The 22058-nt window shown below is 42.7% G+C and overlaps 1 protein-coding gene across 12 annotated transcripts in view; it reads right to left on the bottom strand.

The window, feature by feature from the left end:
* Positions 1–22058, bottom strand: part of LOC102308831 (pleckstrin homology domain-containing family A member 5) — a 176463-nt gene that overhangs the window by 121215 nt on the left and 33190 nt on the right. Inside the window, exon 4 of one of the 12 annotated variants that reach the window (XM_042225504.1) lies at positions 16655–21708. The exons of 10 other annotated variants lie outside the window; for them this stretch is intronic. In XM_042225504.1, coding sequence (XP_042081438.1) covers positions 21699–21708 — 10 coding nt within the window. In that variant the 3' untranslated portion in view covers positions 16655–21698. Of the gene's footprint in view, positions 1–16654; positions 21714–22058 lie in introns of those variants that run through there. One more of the 12 variants, XM_042225505.1, reaches the window with a different exon arrangement.

Raw genomic sequence — 22058 nt, 5'->3', positions numbered from 1 at the left:
GGAGGAGGCTGAGAGCGCGGAAAAGCGGAGGAGGCTGAGAGCGCGGGAAGGCGGAGGAGGCTGAGAGCGCGGGAAGGCGGAGGAGGCTGAGAGCGCGGGAAGGCGGACGAGGCTGAGAGCGCGGGTACGTGGACCAGGCTAACACTGCAATATAAAGACTATGAAACAATATGAATGTGTGACACTCAGTTATCATTTGATGCAACAATTACACATCGATGGTTTGGCATTTCATCAGGACTGCGCGAAGGGGAGTGAGGTACAAGCGTTTGTCAGGCAGACTGAGATGCATCACAGAGCACAGTTTGCTCCCGCAAAAGGCCTTCTGGCAAACAGTTTTTCAAACCCTGCCACCTTCGGGACCGGTTGTCCCCCAGCCGCAAGTGCCGGGGCTGGTCCATCATTGCTCTGCGTACGGAAAGCCTTGCCCTCATCCCGAATGCTCAGTAGCCTCGACTGCATGTTCGCACCCGTGCTCCATGTGGGCCGGGCTGCTGCCCGAGGGGCTCCCAGGTTGATCCTGCCAGTAGTATATAGTGGTCTCAAAGTAGAAAATGAGCATAGAAAAAAAGAAAAAGAATCGCACTATTTTCCGTTGCCTGTATTGTAGAGCAGCGGGGTCCAACTCCAACACAGCTGAATCAAATGGCTGGTTTGCCTCTTCAGCATGCCATCAAGTTTGGCAAAGGCCTGGTAACAAGCCATTCATTTGATTCAGGTGTGTCAGAACAAGGATGCATCTAAAAGCTGCAGGACAGTAGCTCTCGAGGACTGGAGATGGACAGCACTGTTGTAGAGGGTGACTTTGCCTCTAAACAGGAAAATGAATAGGGAAGAGGTTGAAGTGGATACAGCGGGTGGGGGAACCCTAAAATCAGCTGAAATGACTCAGTGTGGGGAAAAGAATCATAGCTCAAAATCATTTCTATTGATAGATTTTCTTAGTGTACAGGCCATGATCAGCTGCTCTTGTCAGCAGATGAGTTGTCCTGGCTGGTTTCCAGACTCTAGTTAGCTGTGTTTTTTCCAGATGGTATAAAGTTGGTATGAAGGTGGAAACAGGTGAATGAGTCTAAGCATCATCAGCTTAAGTTCAAATTCATCTCTGCTACACTCGATGTAGCTTAGCTCTGACCATGAAACCAGCGTCACACTGTACTTTACTGTGAATTCACAACAGTACTGCAAACCAACTTGTTTATCCTGAACAGAGGACTGTGGAGTATTTTCATTCAACCTTTAAATAATACAGTTAGTCTAGCTCAGTATGTTTACAACACTTTTCACAATATCAAAAAACACATGTCACATGTAGAGACCTAATATCTGACTTAATCACTCACTCTTTACAGAGCTGGACCTTTAGCTGCAACACACTGTGCGACAAACTGCACACAAACAGTTTGTGTGTTTGCTGATGTTTGTTGAGCTGATAGAAACGCTGCATTTGAAACAACCTGCTCCTCAAAAAATACGACTTTATGTTCGCACCTGCAGTCGTTCCAGTGAATAAATACATACATTTATATATAATAAATGCATAGAAATTAAAAACACGGGCTAACTTCTACCCATGACCCCTTCAAATCTGGTAAAAAGTAACACGCCTGTTTTGTAAATGTAGGAAGTAGAAAGTACAGATATTTGATTAGAAACGTGTGGAGTGAAAGTAAAAGCTGGTTCAGTACAGATGCCTTAAGTATAGTAATGGAGTATTTGTACTTTGTTACTTCCCTCTTTGAGATACCTGCATGAAGCAAGCTTAGTTATGATGTGCAGTTTGTGTGGAAACACAGCTAGCTAAGCAAGGAAATGAGCTTCAGTGATTTACCATCTTAAAGACGTGTTTCCCTTGAGATGTACAACATGCACGCCTGTGTTTCTGAGCTCATGAAACACAGGCGTGCGCCCTTTTTGTGGCCTTCATTAAAAGCCAAAGAAAGGTCTTCCTCAGGCTCAGGAAGTCCTGTCAAAGTCACAATGAACCAGTCTCTCATTGCCTGTGGAAAGTAAAAGGCCTGGGCTTATATAGCAGTGCACTGCCTCATTTGAACCCATCACATAATTATTATCATGCACACGCATAACATAGCTTGCAGTTGTGTGCATTTAAAAGAAACACACTCCCTGGGTATGCATCCCTAAGCTGAATAATAGCAGTGATGTGCTGTTTCAACACATCCTCTTTAATTAGATTAGATTAGATTAGATAGAACTTTATTAATCCCTCGGGTGGGTTCCTCTGGGAAATTCGATTTCCAAAAAAGCACAGCACCGACAGAAGTTACAGAGTTACAGAATATTATATACACACACACACACACACACACACACACACAATATAAATACAGAGACAATATAAATAAAATATACGAAGGGGATAAATAGAATAAATAGGAATAAAAAATAAAAATACAAGTGAATTGCACATTTCAAGTATTGAGGTCTAATGATTGGTTTGTGAGGCTTTTCCTTCACAAAGCAATATGTAAACATAGACAGGGGTGTGTTTACTAAGCCACTGTAGTATCATGTAAAGTGACATACAGTTAGATATGGCAGAATGAAAGGACAGACTGTCATCCAACATGACAAATCATTTCAGTGCTTCACCTAGCTCTGGGCCCCCCCCCCCCCCCCCCACACACACACACACACACGTCAGGCCAAATAATAAGGCTTGCCCATCATCCTGCTGCCATCTACTCTCATCCTCACTCGTTTCTAACCCTTTGGTTAGTAACTGCTGATTGAACAGCAGGTCCACTGTTACCCCACGACTGTGTTTCATTTGGTGGAGAAGAAAAGTAAAAACACTTACAGCAGTGATGTATGGGCTCAAATTGGAGTCATAAATATTTTGTACTTGTAAATCAGAGTTTTGTAACCTTGTAAACCAAAATACCTGAAAATCTTATCCCCAAAGGTTGATTCTGTTCATCTGGACGTTTTCAGTGGGAGAAACGTTTCATCGTCATCATCAGGTGACGTCCTCAGTCTCAGCTGACTGCAGCTTTATAAACAGGACATTTGCACAATGACTGAAACCAGCACCACTGAATGAACGATGGGCTGGGAGGTCAGTTCCTTCATCATTAATATGCAAAGGCTCCATGTTCTCCAGAACACAGCACCTTCTTCCTTTATTATTTACTTTGTTCCTCCCACCCAAAACACACGTATCCACAAAGTGGACTGAAAGTTCTCACATGGTTTGTAGTGATGTAATTTTTCTCTGTGTGAAAAGAAACAAAATGACAAGGAAAGTCTACAGATTTAGAAACTCAGCTGATTTGGTCCAGAGTAAGCAAACATGCTGCTGCTATTAAAATTAAGGTATTCCAAAATGCACGGTATAATTTCTAAAATGTTTTAAATAGTATATTCTTGATGAAATATTGGTTTATGACATTTGCAAAATTTTCATACAAGAGTTAGTTTGCATGAAAGTTTACAGGTCAAGACAAAACAGTTTTTTTTTCATCTGGAAACGAGGCCCATGTTTTATACTGTTTATGGCTGAAACAGATATTAGAGTGAGTGCTCAGCTGCATGTCCTGTCAGTGGTACAGAAGATGGTCAGGATCGATTAATTATCCATATCTGTTCACCAGAGCGTCAGTCATTTGGATCCCCCGTCCCTCTGCGGATGGAGAATCCAATGTGTTCATTTAAATTCAAACAACAACAATGACAAATTCACTCAGCGAGCAACAACGAGTGATGCAGCCCAACGCTCAGGCCACAGAAATGTTCCCCCGCAGCGTCTGGATTTAAATGTAAAAGATTGTCAGAGGTGCTAAATTAGTGGACGGTAGAAGACGGAGAGAGGGACGAGATAATAGAAGTGAGAAAGGGAAATGAAATGATTACCTCTGCAGTAAGTCACGAGCGTGGCCTCAATCACAAACTAAATGAGAAATGAAAGGCTGTGCCTCACAGTGACGACTGAGTTGCTAGAAGGAGCACAACATCTGTTTTTAACTGGAAGCTGCTAATTGCAGCCGCAGGATCTCTTTCTAGGTTGATATATCTGCTTCCTATCTGTTTCCTTCCTCCCCGACTACGTCATCTTCCTTTTATCACAAACATTTGATGGTAAGTTAAACATGTTCAATCATACCCAGGAGGCAGCCTATCCGCTTTTCTACCCACTTATTCACCAGCTAAGAAACTCATTCAGCTCAAGCCTTTCTCATTTTAAACTCTTCTTCGCAGTCATTCAATCCCAGTTTTACACCATGCCTTACTCATTGTACCCAGTAAGGGGAGGCGCGTACAGAAAGTGAGTCGCAGCATATAAAACATTCATGAACTACGGTTATGCCAAGTGTTTTCTATCCAGCATTCAGTCACATTCATACTCCCACAGATCTATCAGAAGCAGCTTGGGGTTAGTATCTTTCCCAAGGATGTTTGGCACGTGGACTGAACCCTAAACTTTCCAGTTGGTAACTCTGCTCTAGCTCCTGAGCTACAGCCACAGATATTCGGCTACAGCTCAGGTCTATTAGGCCTTACGTGTTGGTATGAAACACAGATACAAGTCCACTGAGCACTGAGAATATGAATGCATGTGAATACAAATAACATTTGAGCTTTTAATCAGTTTCACATGCTTTGGTGTTAATGAAATGAACCCTGTTTTACAGCATGCTGCTGGCAGTTTTATCCTTTGTTTTCACCTGTTTTGTATTTGGCTAGGGTCAGTGTCACTACTGAGGGGATACCTGGGCCTACAGGAGTTTGTACAGTTAGTTCAACCCTGACAGTCTCAGGAGCATGGAGGATATTCCAGGAGACACCCAAGAGAGCTGGACAGTGCCATAGAAGGTCCTTATCCCATCAGCAGGACCAGTATCTGCTCCTTTATGAACAGGATGGGGACTACCAAAGCCCGACACAATGATATCCAGCAGGCCACTGGTGGGAACCAAACAACCCTCCCAGAACAGCAGTGGGATTCTGCTTTGAAATTGATTCACTCGTCCTCAATTTGTGCCCGTCATGCTTTGATTCGGTGCAAGACGGTCTATAAAGTACATTATACAAACACAAAATTATCTAAGATCTATCCAACCATTACTGATGCCTCTAACAGATGCGGACTATCACCTGCCAACCATGTCCACATGTTCTGTTTGTGTTCGAAACTAAGTGCATTTTGGAGGAATATATTCAACACACTTAGCCAAGCACATGGCCAGACTGTCCCTCCGAACCCACTCTCCGCAATTTTTGGCATTCCTCCCGACTTGAACTCATCTGGCCCCCTCAAACAGGCCCTAGCCTTTACCACTTTACTGGCTCGGAGGCTTATTCTGTTGAAGTGGAAGCTTCCCCACCCCCCAACTCATGACCATTGGGTGAGGGACGTACTCTTTAACTTAAAGTTAGAAAAACTTCGATTCTCTCTAAAAGGTTCTATTAGGAAATTTAACAAAACCTGGAAATCATTTCGCTTACTGATCAACACCAGTTTTTTTTGTTTGTTTGTTTGTTCTGAAATCAAGATCGACTTTGCTGTTGCTAACTTTGTATGTCATGGTTGAAATCAGTAAAACAAAGTTTGAATAAAAAGGCGTGTAAAGATTCCTGAAATTATGTTTAAAGCCAAATCTATTTGAGGTCGTGGACAGTAAATAAACCAGCGGCGTTAGTTGAGGTGCCATTTGGTCTGTAACCTTTTTATTAACTGAAGCATCTGTATCACATCAGACTGGTGTGTTGCCAAGGGGATTAACATGCTTTGTAAGGTCAGTTTTAGAAAATGTATCAGCTGTTAAAGTCTCCATACAAAAGGATTCTGCCATAGAGAGCTGCAAAGTCCAGCTGTGGTCTATAAATTGTAAAAATGAAGACACTCGACTGCAAATCAATGTCAATCATCTTCTACTGCTCGTCTATTTCAGGGTCACAGAGGGACTGGAGCCGATCTGAACACATGACGAGAGGCAGCGCACATCACGCCACACGTGTGGATATGAACTGAGTTTCTTTTCTTTCTTTTTTTTACACATCATCAGCTACATACTCGGGATCATACTTTGTGCAGAAATTATGTCAACACACATACAGAGATGTCACATTTATAATACAGAAAAACAAACATCAGTTTTTTCTAAAGCTTCAGGGCTGATGGGGTCGTTTGCATATTTAGAGTATTTCTGGGCGTATGGGAATATATTTTGGTTTTCCAGGGCAAAATGTCAGCTCAGTCTTGTTTCTTGTGTCTCTGAAGATTAAATAATCACAGAGATGAACAACAAAAATGTGACACGCAGCACTATGAGTGAAGCTCATCCACAGCTGAAGAATGTCTGCTGGATAGATATCATCATGACCTGAGATTACCTGGCAGGAGGTCACTTTGGATCCATCTCTGATTTAACCCAGAGGAAGACGACGACTCCTCTCCAGCGTTTCCACTCAATGAAATATATTTTTCTTCTGTAAACTTCTCAGTCTTCAAAAGTTGTAACTGTGAGCAAATATTTTTATAACTGACATAAACGTATAAGTCAGTCCTAAAAGCAAATATGGCCTCTGCAAAAAATCGCACAAGATACAAATCTGCAGTCTCCTGTTTGACTTTGTGTTGCTCTGTCCAACAGAAGAACTCACTCTGTGTCCTTTGCTGAAACATTGTGCATATCTCAGAGATGACACAAACCACAGCATGACTCTTTTAGGGAGAGGAGAAAGCACACTACTGCTAACACAATGTTATGATTTAAGATCTGCTTGAGCATAAGATTTTTTTGACATAGCAATTCATATACATCCAAGTGCAGTAAACTACAAGCTCAAATCCTCAGTAAACCCTGATGCATGGTTTCAAAACACTCTTCACAGTGTTTTGTGCTCCAAAAGGAAAACTAACAAAAATATGTGCAGTATGGCCCGCTGCAGAGATAGCTGCGTCCATGCCTCTGAGGTGCAAATCTCACACCAGCCTTTTCAGTCAATGTCAACAATATTTTTACTGGAAAATATCGAAACTAAATCTGCACATGAGAGTGACGCTCCTCTAAAATATGCATGCCAACATGGCAGCGAGGCATGGACGGCTTTAATACAGAACTGCACGTGATATCAATAAGATGTATTAATATGTGTATGAATGGAAAGCAGGAAAAGAAGCACTAGAGTTGAACAGATGTGCATCTCTGACACCAATAGTGAAAAAACACAAGTAGAGAGCGTACTGTGCTGCTCCTACTTCAGGCTGCTGTTGTCATGGTTACCCATCTCTGCACATCTCTCACACACACACACACACACACACACACACACACACACACAGTTTGCATGCTAAAACACAGATGGAGAGAAACGATAGAGATAGAGGGGAGGTGTGTGCTCCAGTAACGTAAAGAGGAGAAAGGCCAAATCCATCTCATGCGTCTCATTCTGCATCAGGGCTGACTGCATCACATCTGAGACAATCCAAACTCAAAATCTAACAAGGACAACCCCCTCCCCTCTCCAGACACACACACACACACACACACACACACACACACACACACACACACACACACACACACACACGATAGGGAACCTTGAGCTGTGACTGCAGAGATCCAGCATGACTTCCAGTGGGCAATAGAAATCGATTGTATGGGGTGGGGGGTGGGCATGTCCAGTTAATGATGATAATAACAACAACAACAATTAACCTGTCCCCACTCTTTGGACTGTGGGAGGAAGCCGGAGTACCAGGGGAGAGTCCAAACATGGGGAGAACATGCAAACTCCACACAGAAAGACCCCGGCCTGATGATGGAATCGAACCCAGGACCTTCTTGCTGTGCGACAACAGTGCTAACCACTGTGCCACCGTATTAGTGGGGAAAGGTGATTTGGTCAATCTAAATTGCCCGTACGTGTGAATGCGGGAGTGAATGTGAGCGTGATTGGTTGTCTGTCCCCGTGTGTTGGCCCTGCGACAGACTGGCGACCTGTCCAGGGTGTACGCCGCCTCTCGCCCTAAGACAGCTGGGATAGGCTCCAGCGCCCCCTAGCGACTCTGAAAGGGATAAGGAGGAGCAAATGGATGGATGTATAATAATAATAATAATAATAAAAAAGTGAACAGAGAAACAAAGAACCAGTCCAAAATAAAACAGTGAATATAACATTTCTTACCTGCGCAGGTACGACAAACAGAGGTGAGCTCAGAACACAGAACACTGTCTCTGCTGTGACATTCAGGTGTATGACTTAAGTGTGAGTGTTCACACACAATCAGCAGTCAAGGTCCGATTATAATACAGTCTTGTGCTTTAAGAGTTAAAGCTGCAGGTTTGTGTGTTTGAGCTCTAACATCGAGCACCCTCACCGTTCCTGTTCCTGAAACAAACGTCAAACACGTGAGCTGCAGCTTCCTTTGTATGAGGTCTTTGTGCCATCCACGGGCCTGAAGCTCCATCAAATGTCAAGTGATTTTACAGCCAAAGGCACATCCATCTACAAACAGCTCATCACAACCGTCATTATGCCCAGTAATGCGATTACCTCACAGTCCAACAGGGCACCGTTTACGTGGAAAGGGAAAGAGCGTCTCTGAATGGAGGAGGGGGCCTAAGGGTACATCTGCTGTGACTGCAGCCATTCCCCAGCTCTCTGTGAATGGGACTCATGGTTATTGATCAGTGGTCATGTTAATTTACATATGAGTGATCAATGAGCCGACCTCACAGCCCACTGTTCCTTCAGTGCTGCTGGTTTCAGTCATTGTGCAAATGTCCTGTTTATTAGGTTGAAACCTGCCGTCAGCTGATGATGATGAAACGTTTCTCCAGATGAACAGAATCAACCTTTGGTATGCATCATGTCACACTTTCACTGCAGCTGTGATATAACTGTTTTCCCTAAAGCCTGATTGATATTTAGATAAAACAGCATTGGTGTGTACAAACTCCTTGAACTGCTCACGCACTAGAGCTTCAGGAGCTTTGGCCAGCACGCACAGATCAGATGTTGGTCGATAACTAGGTAAAACTGCTGGGGACAACAAAAGCTGATTTCTATACTGAGGGAATTTCATTCATATCCAGTGTGATTGAATCGGGACCTGAAGATTGTCTATGATCGAATGCTTTAGGGGTTTATGGGCTTCCTGCACAGAGAAAGGAGCAAAGCTAAATGGCTGACCAGTGCACACTGGAAGGTTTGGGCAGGATTTTACAAAGACCGAATTCAAAGAGTCAAACAAAAGCCAGAAGATATAAAAGTGTTTGTCAAAGTAATCCATAATCGACTTCCTGTCATAAACAGGAATTCACCAAAGTGACCGAAAATGACAACAGACAAAGAGACACAAAGAACATGAACAAATCCATGTACGGTGGCTCTGACATGCTGTGGACTCAGTCAACATGTGTCCCTGATGTGTGTCCTTGTGTTTTCCTGTGGAAACACCGTGTCACATATATATTTACTGCACACAGCACGAGCCCTCGCAGCACCGGCGGGCTGTGTCTCCCTCTTGTGGCCAATGTCTAATATGACAACTACCCCATGGTCCAAACAAAGCATCCTGTCATTATCAAGCATTATTTGCAGCAGCGGATGAAGATGACAGTACAGTCATTATTTAATCGTGTTCATAAGAGCACGGGGGACTGAAAATAGAACACTGAAATATTCATCACGCGATCAAGGGTCTGTTTGGGTGCTTTTGCAGTTTTGTGAATAAGATGGTTTTAAAAGAGCCAATCAGAGGACGAGGGACCAAACGTCAGGACATCCGAGCAAAAAAACACCGTCAACACAGATACAGAGCAGCAAGGAAGGAGAAAGACGGGTTTGGAGAGATGCATTCAGGTATTTCTGCAGGGAGCAGTGTCAGTGCATAATTCTAAATACTGGATCATTTTTATTGAACTATCACACATTTGTCAGTAACATCAGGTGTCATCGTTACACCTGTGTTTGACAGTTTGGTGTCTCAATTATTCAAATCATTTTTCTCACACAAAGAAATGGAAAAATTAGAAGGTCTATTTAATTATAAAGGATGTATTCACTGTGATTTGTGGACTACTATATTACTGCAATGAAGACTTGAAACTACAACCGACACCATAAAATAATGAGGAAACTATTCAGTCTGTCCACAGAGAAACTCTAAGCAAAACCTACAGTCAGTGAGCAAACTAGACAGAAGAAATCAGCAGACTGTGGTTTAATCCACAAACACAAATGTCTGTGATTCAATAAACAAGACACAACTATTATTATATGATATTTAAAGGGGTTGATGGATGTTTTTCAAACGTAGCAACCTGCCATTAGTTTGAATGAACCACAGCATAAGCACTGGAGTTCACAAAAACCCTTTTAGAGTCATGAGAAAGCACTCACTGCTCAATGGTTTGTTCTGTAGCCGTGTAGTACAGTATTACAGCGATGGTCTGCATAAAGAAATTACTTTAAGATGTGCGAGGTGGCCAAACAGGGCGTGTTTCAGCCACCGTGACTGTGGACCGACCAGCAGTTCACCGCCATCATCCATCGCCCGACTATAGATGTCAGTGTCACACAGTCTGACCTTGAAGCAGATAAAATATTAAACAGAATTTATCTTGACATTTAAGTTGGCTGATTATATAGTATGAGAGAAGTGATGGCACGCTGGCAGAAATGGCACTGCCTGCTTCTCCCGTCTCCAGGACCATCGCTGGCATGGATGTGCACACTTCCTAATCCAATGTTTTCATGAATCCAAACTTAATGTGGGAAAGGGAAAGGTGCACCCCAGTTATGGACATAATTCCTATATACAGACTTTATACAGTTCGTGTAATTCTTATGCATTTCTTCTGTAGCGCTTTTCTACTCAGAGTGCTGTATACAACATGCCTCATCCACCTGTTCACACATAACTACTAATACATACTAATAAATACACTGCAACCACCTACTGTGGTCGGCTGCTGCTAAAACTGGCCTGCTCTTCTTTTCTCACTTCCTGTTGCCCTCACCAACCTCAGCTGCTCCCTGCAGGTGGCTGCCCCTCCCTGAGCCTGGTTAGGTCAGAGGTCAACAAGGCAAAAAACTACATCTACAGACATGGAACAAGTTCTTAATAATGATGTTCCTCAAAATATCTCATCACAATCTGATTGCATGTGTGTGTTAGTGTGTATAGAATTGGCAGCTCTATAGACACCATTAATGATGAAAGCTGTAAACAGGTTTCAGAGCAAGATCTGGTCCCATTCAGACGACGTCTTTTTCCAGTGTCGCCCTTCAATATTATTCACATTACCCGCTGCAGCATCATGGCTTCGTAGTTCAAGAGTCCGGTGGCAGCAGTTCAGACTTTAACAAAATAATCAGCACATAAAAACTGAACTGGAATCCTATGTTAGGCAGAAATGGGACACCATTGCTCTTCTAGTAGTAGTTACACCCATGAGTAATGAGGAAGAGAGGCACAGCTGGACAAAACAAGGCAAGCAAGAGGGGAAGCAAAGTGCACATAATGCACACGAGCTGAGAGATGATCAAAATAACACAGGAAGCTTAAACACTGACGTGGAGACTAAAACCAAACTTGAGAGATCAAAGGAAACAAAGATAAAAGTGACTAAACACGGGAGACCTAACAAATGGACTCGCCACAGCGAATATGGGGGGGACAGGAAAAGCTCGAGAACTAACGAGACAAACAAAAACTGCAACAAAGTCAAACTAAGTCCAATCTGCAAATGCCAGGTACAAAAGCCAGGATCATGACAAGCACTCTGTTTTGAAATCTTTGGTCCCCCATCAAATTCAAAATCATATTTTAGTCCTTAAAATGGTGCAATTTCTGTTTAAATATTTGCTTTTACATGTTCTACTGTGAACAGAATATGGGCTTAAGCGATTGTACCGTAAACCACTGTACAGAAGAGACACCTTCAGCCCAGACTGAAATACAACAAGGACCAGCTCCGGTCGGATGAGATGAAACTAGAACGGTGCTCATGTTTGGACAAAGAGTGTGATAGAGGTGAAACTCTTAGCATGAGCACAGATGGATTTTTAGCAGGTGAACAGTGATTTTAAATAGATTTTGCTGAGCAGGTGTCTGATGAGTGAACTGACTGTCATCTGCCTGAGTGGGAGGATACAGTTTGTAGAAAGCTGGCATGAAATTCACTCTTTTTCAATTTCTTACTGAACCAGAAATCATTCAGAAACTTAAGAAGACTTTTTGATCCCACTGAATTTCCTTTTCCTTTCTTTAAAACTCTGAACATCCGCTGGTGGAGGTGGCTGCAAGGATGAAGACAAGCACCGTCTAAGTAATTAATAGAAAACAAAACAACGAAGGTGTCGGTGTCGCCGATGGACTAGGTTGCTTCCACTCTTCAGATGGTATTCTGTTCTACAACTGGCACCCACTCGAGCAGCTCAGTGCGAACCACCAAAGAGTGCAACTTTTCTGACACTGTTCATTCTTCTGCATACAGAACAGTGCAAAGTCGAGTCTTCACGGCTCACTAGGCCACGGCTTTCACTCGAGCATGTCTCATTCTCCTTTCGCACTGCCTCGGCGTAGTATTATGTAATTGCGTTCCCGATGCACCCTGCAGCAGATGGTAATGGCACTGACCTGTGACAATGTTAGCTTTCTTTGGAGCAGAACCAACGGATGATGGTCTGCACTCTCAACCATGTTATGCGATTATTGGATAGTGGATGGGTTAACATGCATGACTGTGGATGGATCACCTGGATGGAAATTCAACATTAAACATCAAAGTCTGTCACAGCTCAGGTGTAGCAGCATTCTCAGACGTATTTCCTCTCAGGATACTGCAGCCAGGCTTGGAAACATGGTCAATGCACTTCACCCTGACTAAAGCACCACCAGCCAACTTATAAGGGAAAACGTTAATTCATGTATCCTGTTGCATTTTGACAGGAAAATGAAAACACAGTGTGCCTATGATGGTGCTAGACACTTTCATGTTGCTATTTGCTGTGGATACTTTAGCATTGTGTTATCTTCACAGAGAAATCAGAGTGTGGGTCACATAAGTGAATCTTAAGCTTTTACAGAAATCGCTCATCCAGTTTTCCTGCATATTTACAGCCATATACGCATCATATACAGTCAAGTTACATCTGTCTTAGACCAACAGGAGAGATTCTTTTTCACTAAACTCAACACACACCAGGTCAGCGGACTCTGATGACACAATATTCTCCATTTCTTTTACAATTTGGAGAAGGGAAGAGGTGTGACTGAGCGACCCCAGCTTACCCCTCGTTAGGGCTGGGCCATATTATACCGTTCACTGTAATACCGGTATAATGTTAGGCAACGATAGGAAAATGAAATATCGCGATAGAATGGGAGTAAAACGCGCATGCGCAGTGCCTTTGTTTTCATACGCACATGGCCGATTGTTGAGTGAAACAGATGAACCAGAATTGGTTTGTAAAAATGGTGCAACTTCGTGATGTGGAACTGGTTTGGTGTTTGTCCGTCAGATACACAACAAAGCACATTTTTTTGCAGAACATGCAAGCGGCCGTTGTTATTGTCATATTTGTCGGACTAAGATGCTCTTAAATCTGGGAGTAATCTGGGTCCTAAACTCGTATCTTCAGGTCAAACAACACTGCAGCATCACTGAGAGTTAAAAACTGTCTAAATTCTTTCATCTTTAATAAAACGATCAGCATTGCTGCTTTACCAGGTGTAACTATAAAGTTTAACTTCCAGGCATCCATGAAAACAAAAGTTATTACATTTAACGGAGTTAGAAGTTAGCAGGAAGCTAGCGGAAGTTAGCTCGCTAGTTTCGCTAGTTACCTAAGCATGATATAGCATGTTCTGACTGAGAGATTTCTGAAAAAAATCAAACGTACAGCTCTGCTATCACTTCCAACATAAATGAAGACAGGAAACTAAACAGCAGTGACGTTTGTAGGGTTACTGAAGTTGGGCTAGCTGGTATATAATGATGTGCTACGTGATCGCTAGCGACACAGCTATGTTAGCATAACATAAACAGTGAAGCTGGAGGACGAACACTAACACTTTTCCACTTATAAAAGTTAACGTGAAGGTTCTTCATGGTTAGAGACAAATGCAATCGCATGGCAGGATGCTGTAAACGGACCAAACTTCAGTCAGGAGAACAACTGAGATAATCCATCCACAATACGAGGTTAGTCATTAATATACTGCAACAACATGGGAATAGAGCAGCTGCCAGAGAATTCAACATTAATGAATCAATGGTACAGAAGTGGAGGAAGCAAGAAGAATGAGTTTAATAAAGTTTGATTTATCTGACTGCTTTGTTTCGCTTAATGTGCCTTATAATCCCGTGCACCTTATGGTCCGAAAAATACGTACTGCACACTGCAGTTTAATGTTGCAAAGCACCTCTTTTTAACTTCAGTGGATATTATACATGGTTATGCTCAGGATATGTCAGCCCATTTCTACTGGAAATGCCTTTTGGTTAAACTTTCAGCAAGGAATTTGCATTTGCACTGTTACATTTTTATAAAGCTTTAATGTACATAAAAACCAGCTTCTTGTTTAAGTGAAAATAAATGGAAGGTTGTCTTTTTGCGCTAGTAATGTTGTGGAGTTGTATTTTGTCTCGCATCAATTATATCGTCGGTTATATCGTTATCGCAAATTTTCAAATATATATCGTGATAAATATTTTTGGCCATATCGCCCTGCTCTACCCCTCGTTACATCTGAGAGAGGGTAAAAAGATTTAACTTCTAGCTTCTACTGTACGTTTAGACTGATACAAAATGCTAAAGCATGTCACTAATAATTAATTATGCTTAAATCTAACCAATGAACATAAATGTCGTTAGAATTCGAACAGCCGAGTCCTGATCTCTTATTGTGATTTGGTGTGCTTGTGAGTGTGTGTGTGTCTCGTCTGAGCGACACTGAGTATGTTGTGATGGACAAACGCAGAGTTATGAACATAAAAAGGTGAGAAAGTATTTCTCCGAGTTATCATGTTGGTGACAGATCATACACGTGACGCTCGTTCGATTGAGCTGATGATAAATTCCACTGACGTAAAATAGCGTCAGCTGGTCAGGATGGGATCAGATGAGCATTTAGTGATTCCAAATATATCCAAATCCATATCACCTACTGACTTTCACTGGGTTCTCACCGACTCTGTTTTAAGAGGCATCACCATCTCTAAGCCGCAATAATTAAATGACATTCATGCAAATTGATTGGATGTTGTGGAACAAATATTTGTGCATATTCACTGAGATGTTTCCCTCTTTGTTCTGATCAGTGTGGAAGTCTTTGTTCAAAAAAGTAATTATTACACGTATCAGAACACTTTTCTTAAAAGTCATTATACTGCTCGTTACATTGATTTGATGTAAAACAGCTGAAACACGTCTCATAATCACCACCGACAATATGAATCTGAGGCTACACACCAACACAAATCCCTAATGAGGAGACACATGTCTGCACAAAGCAAAGATGGAAACCAGCACAAAAGAGCGATCGCTACAATGATTCTGCTTTAGAAACATGAAGCGGTAGAACGGGAGGCTGCAGCCTTGCTACCTGTTCGGGGTCTGGCTGCCGCGTCGACGTTCACTCAGCTTTCTCTCTGGGTTCTTGGCTAGCTTAGCGCTAGCATGCTGTCTGTGCAGATGTTTGCAAAGAACCAAAATTGTATTAGCAGCATGCTGTGGTTGTTCCTGTCCTGGATGCAGTTTTCCACTTTATCCTTTTGTGCAATAACAACGCTCCAGAGAGCGTCGCTATCTTCTCCTCTGACACGCCAACTGAAACCAGCTGATTGTAGCACGAGTGCAAGAACTGATGAGCAGCATTGATAGGCAGGCACACCAACAATTCCAAGGAATTGGAGAACTGGGAACCAGCTTTCTACAAGAACTGAAATTCCCATCCCTAGCAATGAAAGGTTAGGAACAGGTCTATAACTATTACCAGCTGATCCAAGTTATTTCGCTTGAGTAGCAGAGTGTGATGACAGCAGACAATCTGCTAATGATCACAAGCAGATTGATTCGAGGCACAGCAGGAGGAGCACAATGACCATTTCTGTCACACGTCAGAGGGAAAAGTCCCACCAGGTCACTGAAAACACCACGTGGACCAACAGATGTGACTCTGAAGACTGACTTCTAAAAGCCAATCAGGCACTGGTATTCACCTGGACCAATAACACACCAACGCTGAATGTTGTAAATACGACAAAGAGTGTCAGTGCCATCTAGTGTAGCAGGAAACGTGCGCTGCAGACAGGTGGGCTGATTTACACAGAAATAAGTCACAAGCCAAGTTTTACTGATTTGCTCTCTTTATGGAAATGTCAGGTCACCTGTACAGCAAACTGCATTACACAAAGCTTTAAATTTGCTGCTAATCAAAGGTCACTTGCTGAGCTTTCCTTGTCTTTCCTGACCCTCTGTGAGAGATCAGGCCTCTTCTCTGCCTGAGAAGACAGAACACATCTCTTCACCCTCAGACAGCCTGTGAGATGTTGGAGTGTTTTAGGCGACTGTAGTGAGATGATGGTTTTTAGTTTATTTTTATTTCACTTATTTTTTAGTTGATTGTATGTTGTTTTTTAATATAGGGTTGTTTTAATATTTATGTTTTCTTTTGTCGTTTCATCCATTGCTCTTAACTTGTTTACTGTACAGCACTTTGGGGCTGTGCCGGCTATTTTAAAGTGCTTTGTAAATAAAGTTGGATTGCATTTTCCTTCCTGGGAAAATGAAACAGCTTTAGAGATTATGAGCCAAACTGCGTTTGATGATATGTCTTGAGATGCTTAACTATTTTTGCTTGCTTCCCTTCTGTAGTGTGAGCGAGATGCTCACGTTTTATCTGAGCTGTAATGTCCACCATCACTGACGTTGCTTTGAAGCTTATGTCAAAGCTCAATAATGAAGACCTGTAGTCACACATCTGTCTTCTTCCCAGGTGTTTGGTGGCTAACCTAAGCTTTCCGTCACTTCCTCTTTTTCAGACCATCTTTCTGTCCAATCAGCCTCCACTCTCATCATCATCATCATCGTTTATTTATATAGCACTTTAAAAACACACAAGGCTGACAAAAGTGCTGAACAATGGAAATATAAGAGATAAAATAATAAACATAGTAAAAACAATAAAATATAAGTAAATACAAGTCAGTTAATCACTGAGTCAAAAGGCAGCGAATAAAAATGCGTTTTCAATCTGGATTTAAAAACCAGCACTGACGTCGATCGCCTAATGTGAAGAGGATTATTCCAAAGCTCAGGAGCCACGATAGAGAACGCTCGGTCTCCTCTCAGTTTCAGCCCTGATTTGGGGACTGAGAGCCACAGCTGCTCAGCCGACCGGAGCGAACGAGTGGGGACAAAGGGCTTCAGCACATCAGACAAATATGCAGGTGCCAGACCATTTAAGGATTTAAAAACCAATAAAAGAACTTTAAAATGAATCCTAAATTCAATTGGAAGCCAGTGCAGGGAGGCCAGGACCAGAGTAATGTGCTCAAATTTCCTTCTACCAGATAAAAACTGTGCCGCAGCATTTCTGGACTAGTTGCAGGCGTGTCAGAGTGCCCGGTCCAACCCCTGTTAAAAGGGAGTTGCAATAATCCAAGCGTGAGGTTATAAAAGTGTGGATACCAGTCTCCAAGTCACGCCTTGAAAGAAAAGGTTTAACCTTCGACAGACGCCTGAGATGATAGAATGATGATTTCACCACCGCATTCACGTGGCCATCAAGAGTAAGTGCAGAGTCGATTTTTAACCCAAGATTGGTAATCGAGCTCTTCAGGTGAGGGGTCAGAGCAGCAAAGTCAACATCAGGGATATCAGAGGAACGATTCGGGCCGAACAGAATTGCTTCCGTTTTACGTTCATTAAAATTTAAAAAGTTTAGAGCTATCAGAACGACTGAAAGGAAAATAAAGCTGGCAATCATCAGCATATAGACGAAATGAGACTTTGTGTTTACGAAAGATCGCACCCAGTGGCAGGAGATGAAAACAGTAATGGCCCAAGAATAGATCCCTGTGGTACACCCCACGGCAGAGGGGCCACAGAGGACGATGACGAGCCCAACTTAACACAGAAGCTCCTGTTTGACAGATATGATTTTATCCACAGGAGTGCCAAGCCAGAAATGCCCACACAAAGCTGTAATCGAGAGATCAGCAGGTCGTGATCCACTGTGTCGAATGCAGCAGTCATATCTAGTAGTATAAGCACTACATGTTTACCACAGTCTGTCGTTACCAGAATATCGTTCATAACCTTTATGAGAGCTGTCTCTGTCAGACTGAAAAACTTCAAACATTTGAGAGTTGTTTAGATAATCCATCAGCTGAGTGTGAACAACCTTTTCCAAGATCTTACTCAGAAAAGGACGTTTAGAGATGGGTCTACAGTTTGACTGAACTGAAATATCTGAGCCTGGCTTCTTAAGTTAGGGATGAATAACTGCAAGCTTAAACCCGCTTGGTACTTGACCTGACAAGAGGCTGGTATTAATTAGGTTCAGAATATGTGGTCCAACAGTAGGAAACACCTTTTTTAGAAAACGGGGATGAGCGACAACATTCGGAGAACCACATGGGTTAGCAGTTAACACAAGCTTCTCGAGTTCAGGTAGAACAATTGGTTGGAAAGCAATAAGCTAATTTAAACAGGGAACATGCACAGCCGGGTCAACAGAAGATAAAGTGGAGGGTCTCAAACTGGCAACCTTATCCACAAAGAAATTAAGAAACTTATTACACATAACCTCAGAAGACTGCAAAAGAACATGATCCTCTGCATTCAGTACAAAATTTATGGTATTATACAGAACATGAGGGTTATGTGAATTAACAGCAATAAGTTGAGAAAAATAGGCGTTTTTGGCAGTCTTTGCTGCCCTCTGATAAGCTTTCCAGCTCGTCTTAAGAGTTTCCAGAGAGACGTACAGTCTGTCCTTTTTCCATCGCCTTTCACAACTCCTACAGTCTCTTCTAATGGCTCGAGTAAAATCGGTTAGCCAAGGGCTGGCCTTGGGTTTACACTGCCTGAGTCTTAGAGGTGCAACAACATCAAGGGCAGATTTACAAACAGAGTCCAGATGAGAGAGTAATCCATCTACGGAGGACGACTCAGAGGGACTGGACACAAGTTGTTCAAATAGTGTTGAAAAACGCTCAGGAGCATCTGAGCCGAAGGCTCGATAGCATCGCATAGGTGCAGCCGTTTAACAACAGGACTAAGAGGAACAACGTCAAATACAATGGGCATATGGTCACAGAATACAGCATCCTCCACATGTAAGTTACAGACAGATAACCCATATGATAACACCAAGTCCAATGTGTGACCATGTTCTTGAGTGGCACCTTTAACAGACTGAACAAGATGAAAAGAGTTCACCAGGTCCATGAAGTCCTTAGCCAGTGGCTTTCCTGGGCAACAGACGTGTATATTAAAATCACTGAGCAGCAGGACCTGGTCATACCGGGATGCACAGTCAGCGAGAAACTCAGATACAAACTCCTTGTCATATTTAGGAGGCCGATAAACTATTGCACACAGCAACGAAGGCGAGTGGCCTAGTTCACACAAACAACATTCAAAGCTGCTGTGGCGTGTCCATGAGGATAGTTGCTTAAACTCAAAGTGTGCTTTAAAAACAGCTAACCCCCCGCCACGACCAGAAGCTCTCAGAGCGTTAAAATAAGCACAGCCAGCGGGCAGCAGTTCAGAAAAGGCGCTTAACTCACCGGGTGAACTCCAGGTTTCAGTCAAACAGAGGAAATCCAAAGCATGGGAAGAACAGAAATCCTTCAGGATGAAGGTCTTATTCGCCACCGATCTGGCATTTATTAAACCCAACCTGAGGGGAGCTGGTTCGGGGACCTCCGCGGCAGTGACAACCAGATCCACCGGTCGAAGGTCTGATCGGTCCATTCGCCTCCAACGCAGATGCCAAAGAGGGAAGGATTTCACAGGGCTTCTCCCGACAGAGCCGACAACGGGAACCAACCAGGAATCCACAGGATCCAGAGCACGCGGTGGTACCAAGAGTCGTGGAAAAGATTGACGAACGGAGCGAAGACTGTGAGGAAGGTAAGAAATCTGGATTCTCAGCTTAACAAGGCGACCTCCACGAGTACCCCGTCTCCTGCGTCGCTTCTTCATATCTGGTGGCAGTGGTATAGCTTCCAGGCAGGGAGGCAGAGAACCTTGGCTATCTTTATCAAACTGAACCGAAACTTTGGTGGATGAGCCTATTTTCAATGTCCGGCGATCGTAAGACAGCACTGAACTGACATGTTGCACAACATCAGCTAAAAATAATAAAATCAAACGGATAAAAAAAAAAAAGAAAAAAAAAAGAGCGGTAGACGGCGTGCCAAACACACAGGCACCATCTTAGATACACTCCGTACTTTAAATCTCGCTGCTCATCTGTCATTACAGAGGCCACTTCCTCCCCATCTCTGCCTCCCATGGTACTCTGACTCCATCCAAGCCTCCATCTTCATTTTTTTTTATTTTACTTTAAATATTTTGACATTTTGGTCCTACGCCCTAAAGTGGTTTATATGTTGGATATATATAACATCCTGAAATGGGAGGAATGTTGTATTTAGAATGTAAAGACGATCATTTTTAACATGTAAGACTGGAGAAATATTTTATAACAGAAGAGTGTTTTAAAATTTCCAACAGCACAGTCCTTTTTTTTTTTTTTTTTTTTTACTGAGGCCTTAGAACCACAGCCCCGTCTGACTGAGCCACGCCCCGTCTGACTGAGCCACGCCCCGTCTGACTGAGCCACGCCCCGTCTGACTGAGCCACGCCCCCGTCTGACTGAGCCACGCCCCCGTCTGACTGAACCAGGGCTTATACAGAGAGGCCAAAAGCAGCACACTTATAGACAATTTAGCTTCAGCAGTTAATCTAACCTAACTGCACGTGTTTGGGCTGTTGGAAGAAACCAGAACACCCAGAGAGCACCGACACAAACACGTGCAGACTCCACCTCTCCAACCAGGTGATGGAGTGAGGCAACACTACTGCACCACAGATGTAATCTGTAGCTCACTACACTTAATTTTTAGAAATGCATTCATTGTTTTATCTGGCATTTATGTGAGATTTATGTTCTTTGATGTGTTTTTAATACCATCCAACAAAATATACTGAAAGACTCACACAGAAAGAGGATTGTTTTCTGGATTACAGACAGTTTGTGGGTTTCTGTGTTTCTGGAACATTAATGAGCAGCGTGGACGCTCCACAGACGACTGTCTGCTACACACTGTAAACAACAGACTTCAAACTCTGCAACTCTGAGTCCTGCGTCCACAAACACTCGGATCACACTGCCATTGCGGCGTATCTTTGTCTAACAAGTTATAGACCTAACTGTGTTTTATTACTAGAACTCATAATCCTTATTATATGTATGTGTGTTGTTTTTATACACACAACTGAAACTTGCAACGATTTGAGTAATTTCTCCTTCCAGGTCAATGAAAACACAACAAAGTTCCTAATTTGACGTCTCTTTCCACACCACAGAGTGATCGGTGATTGGTGGTACGACTACTTGAAGCAAAAACTCTGTCTTCAAGCGAGATCATAAAGATTAACAAGCAGAAAGAAAAAATAATCATCATCACTACAGGGAAATGTATTTAAAGACATCTTACCTTGAGACAGGACGTGGATCGGTGGAGTCGATGACATGAAAAGACACAATGAGAATCTGTTAGCAGTCATGTTATACAGTCAAGCAGTGAAATAAATAAAGCACATTGGTTCACACCTTACGTTTGCAATGTTTCAACAGGAATATGCCAAAAACTATTAAAGATAAAGGCCTGGAATTTTCACCGGACTTTAACTGAATCTGTAACTTGGGACAGCTACTAGGGTTGCCACAAACGATTATTTTGATAGTCGACTAATCAGATCATCATCCATTGGACGTAAAACATACAGCTTATTGCACCAGCAGCATCTGCTCTTATATAACTATCATTAGCTTACAGCTT

The sequence above is a fragment of the Haplochromis burtoni genome, unplaced genomic scaffold (assembly GCF_018398535.1).
Source record: "Haplochromis burtoni strain Fernald_Lab_line unplaced genomic scaffold, NCSU_Asbu1 Contig_173, whole genome shotgun sequence".
Classification (NCBI taxonomy): domain Eukaryota; kingdom Metazoa; phylum Chordata; class Actinopteri; order Cichliformes; family Cichlidae; genus Haplochromis; species Haplochromis burtoni.
This window is presented reverse-complemented; position numbering and strand designations above follow the sequence as displayed.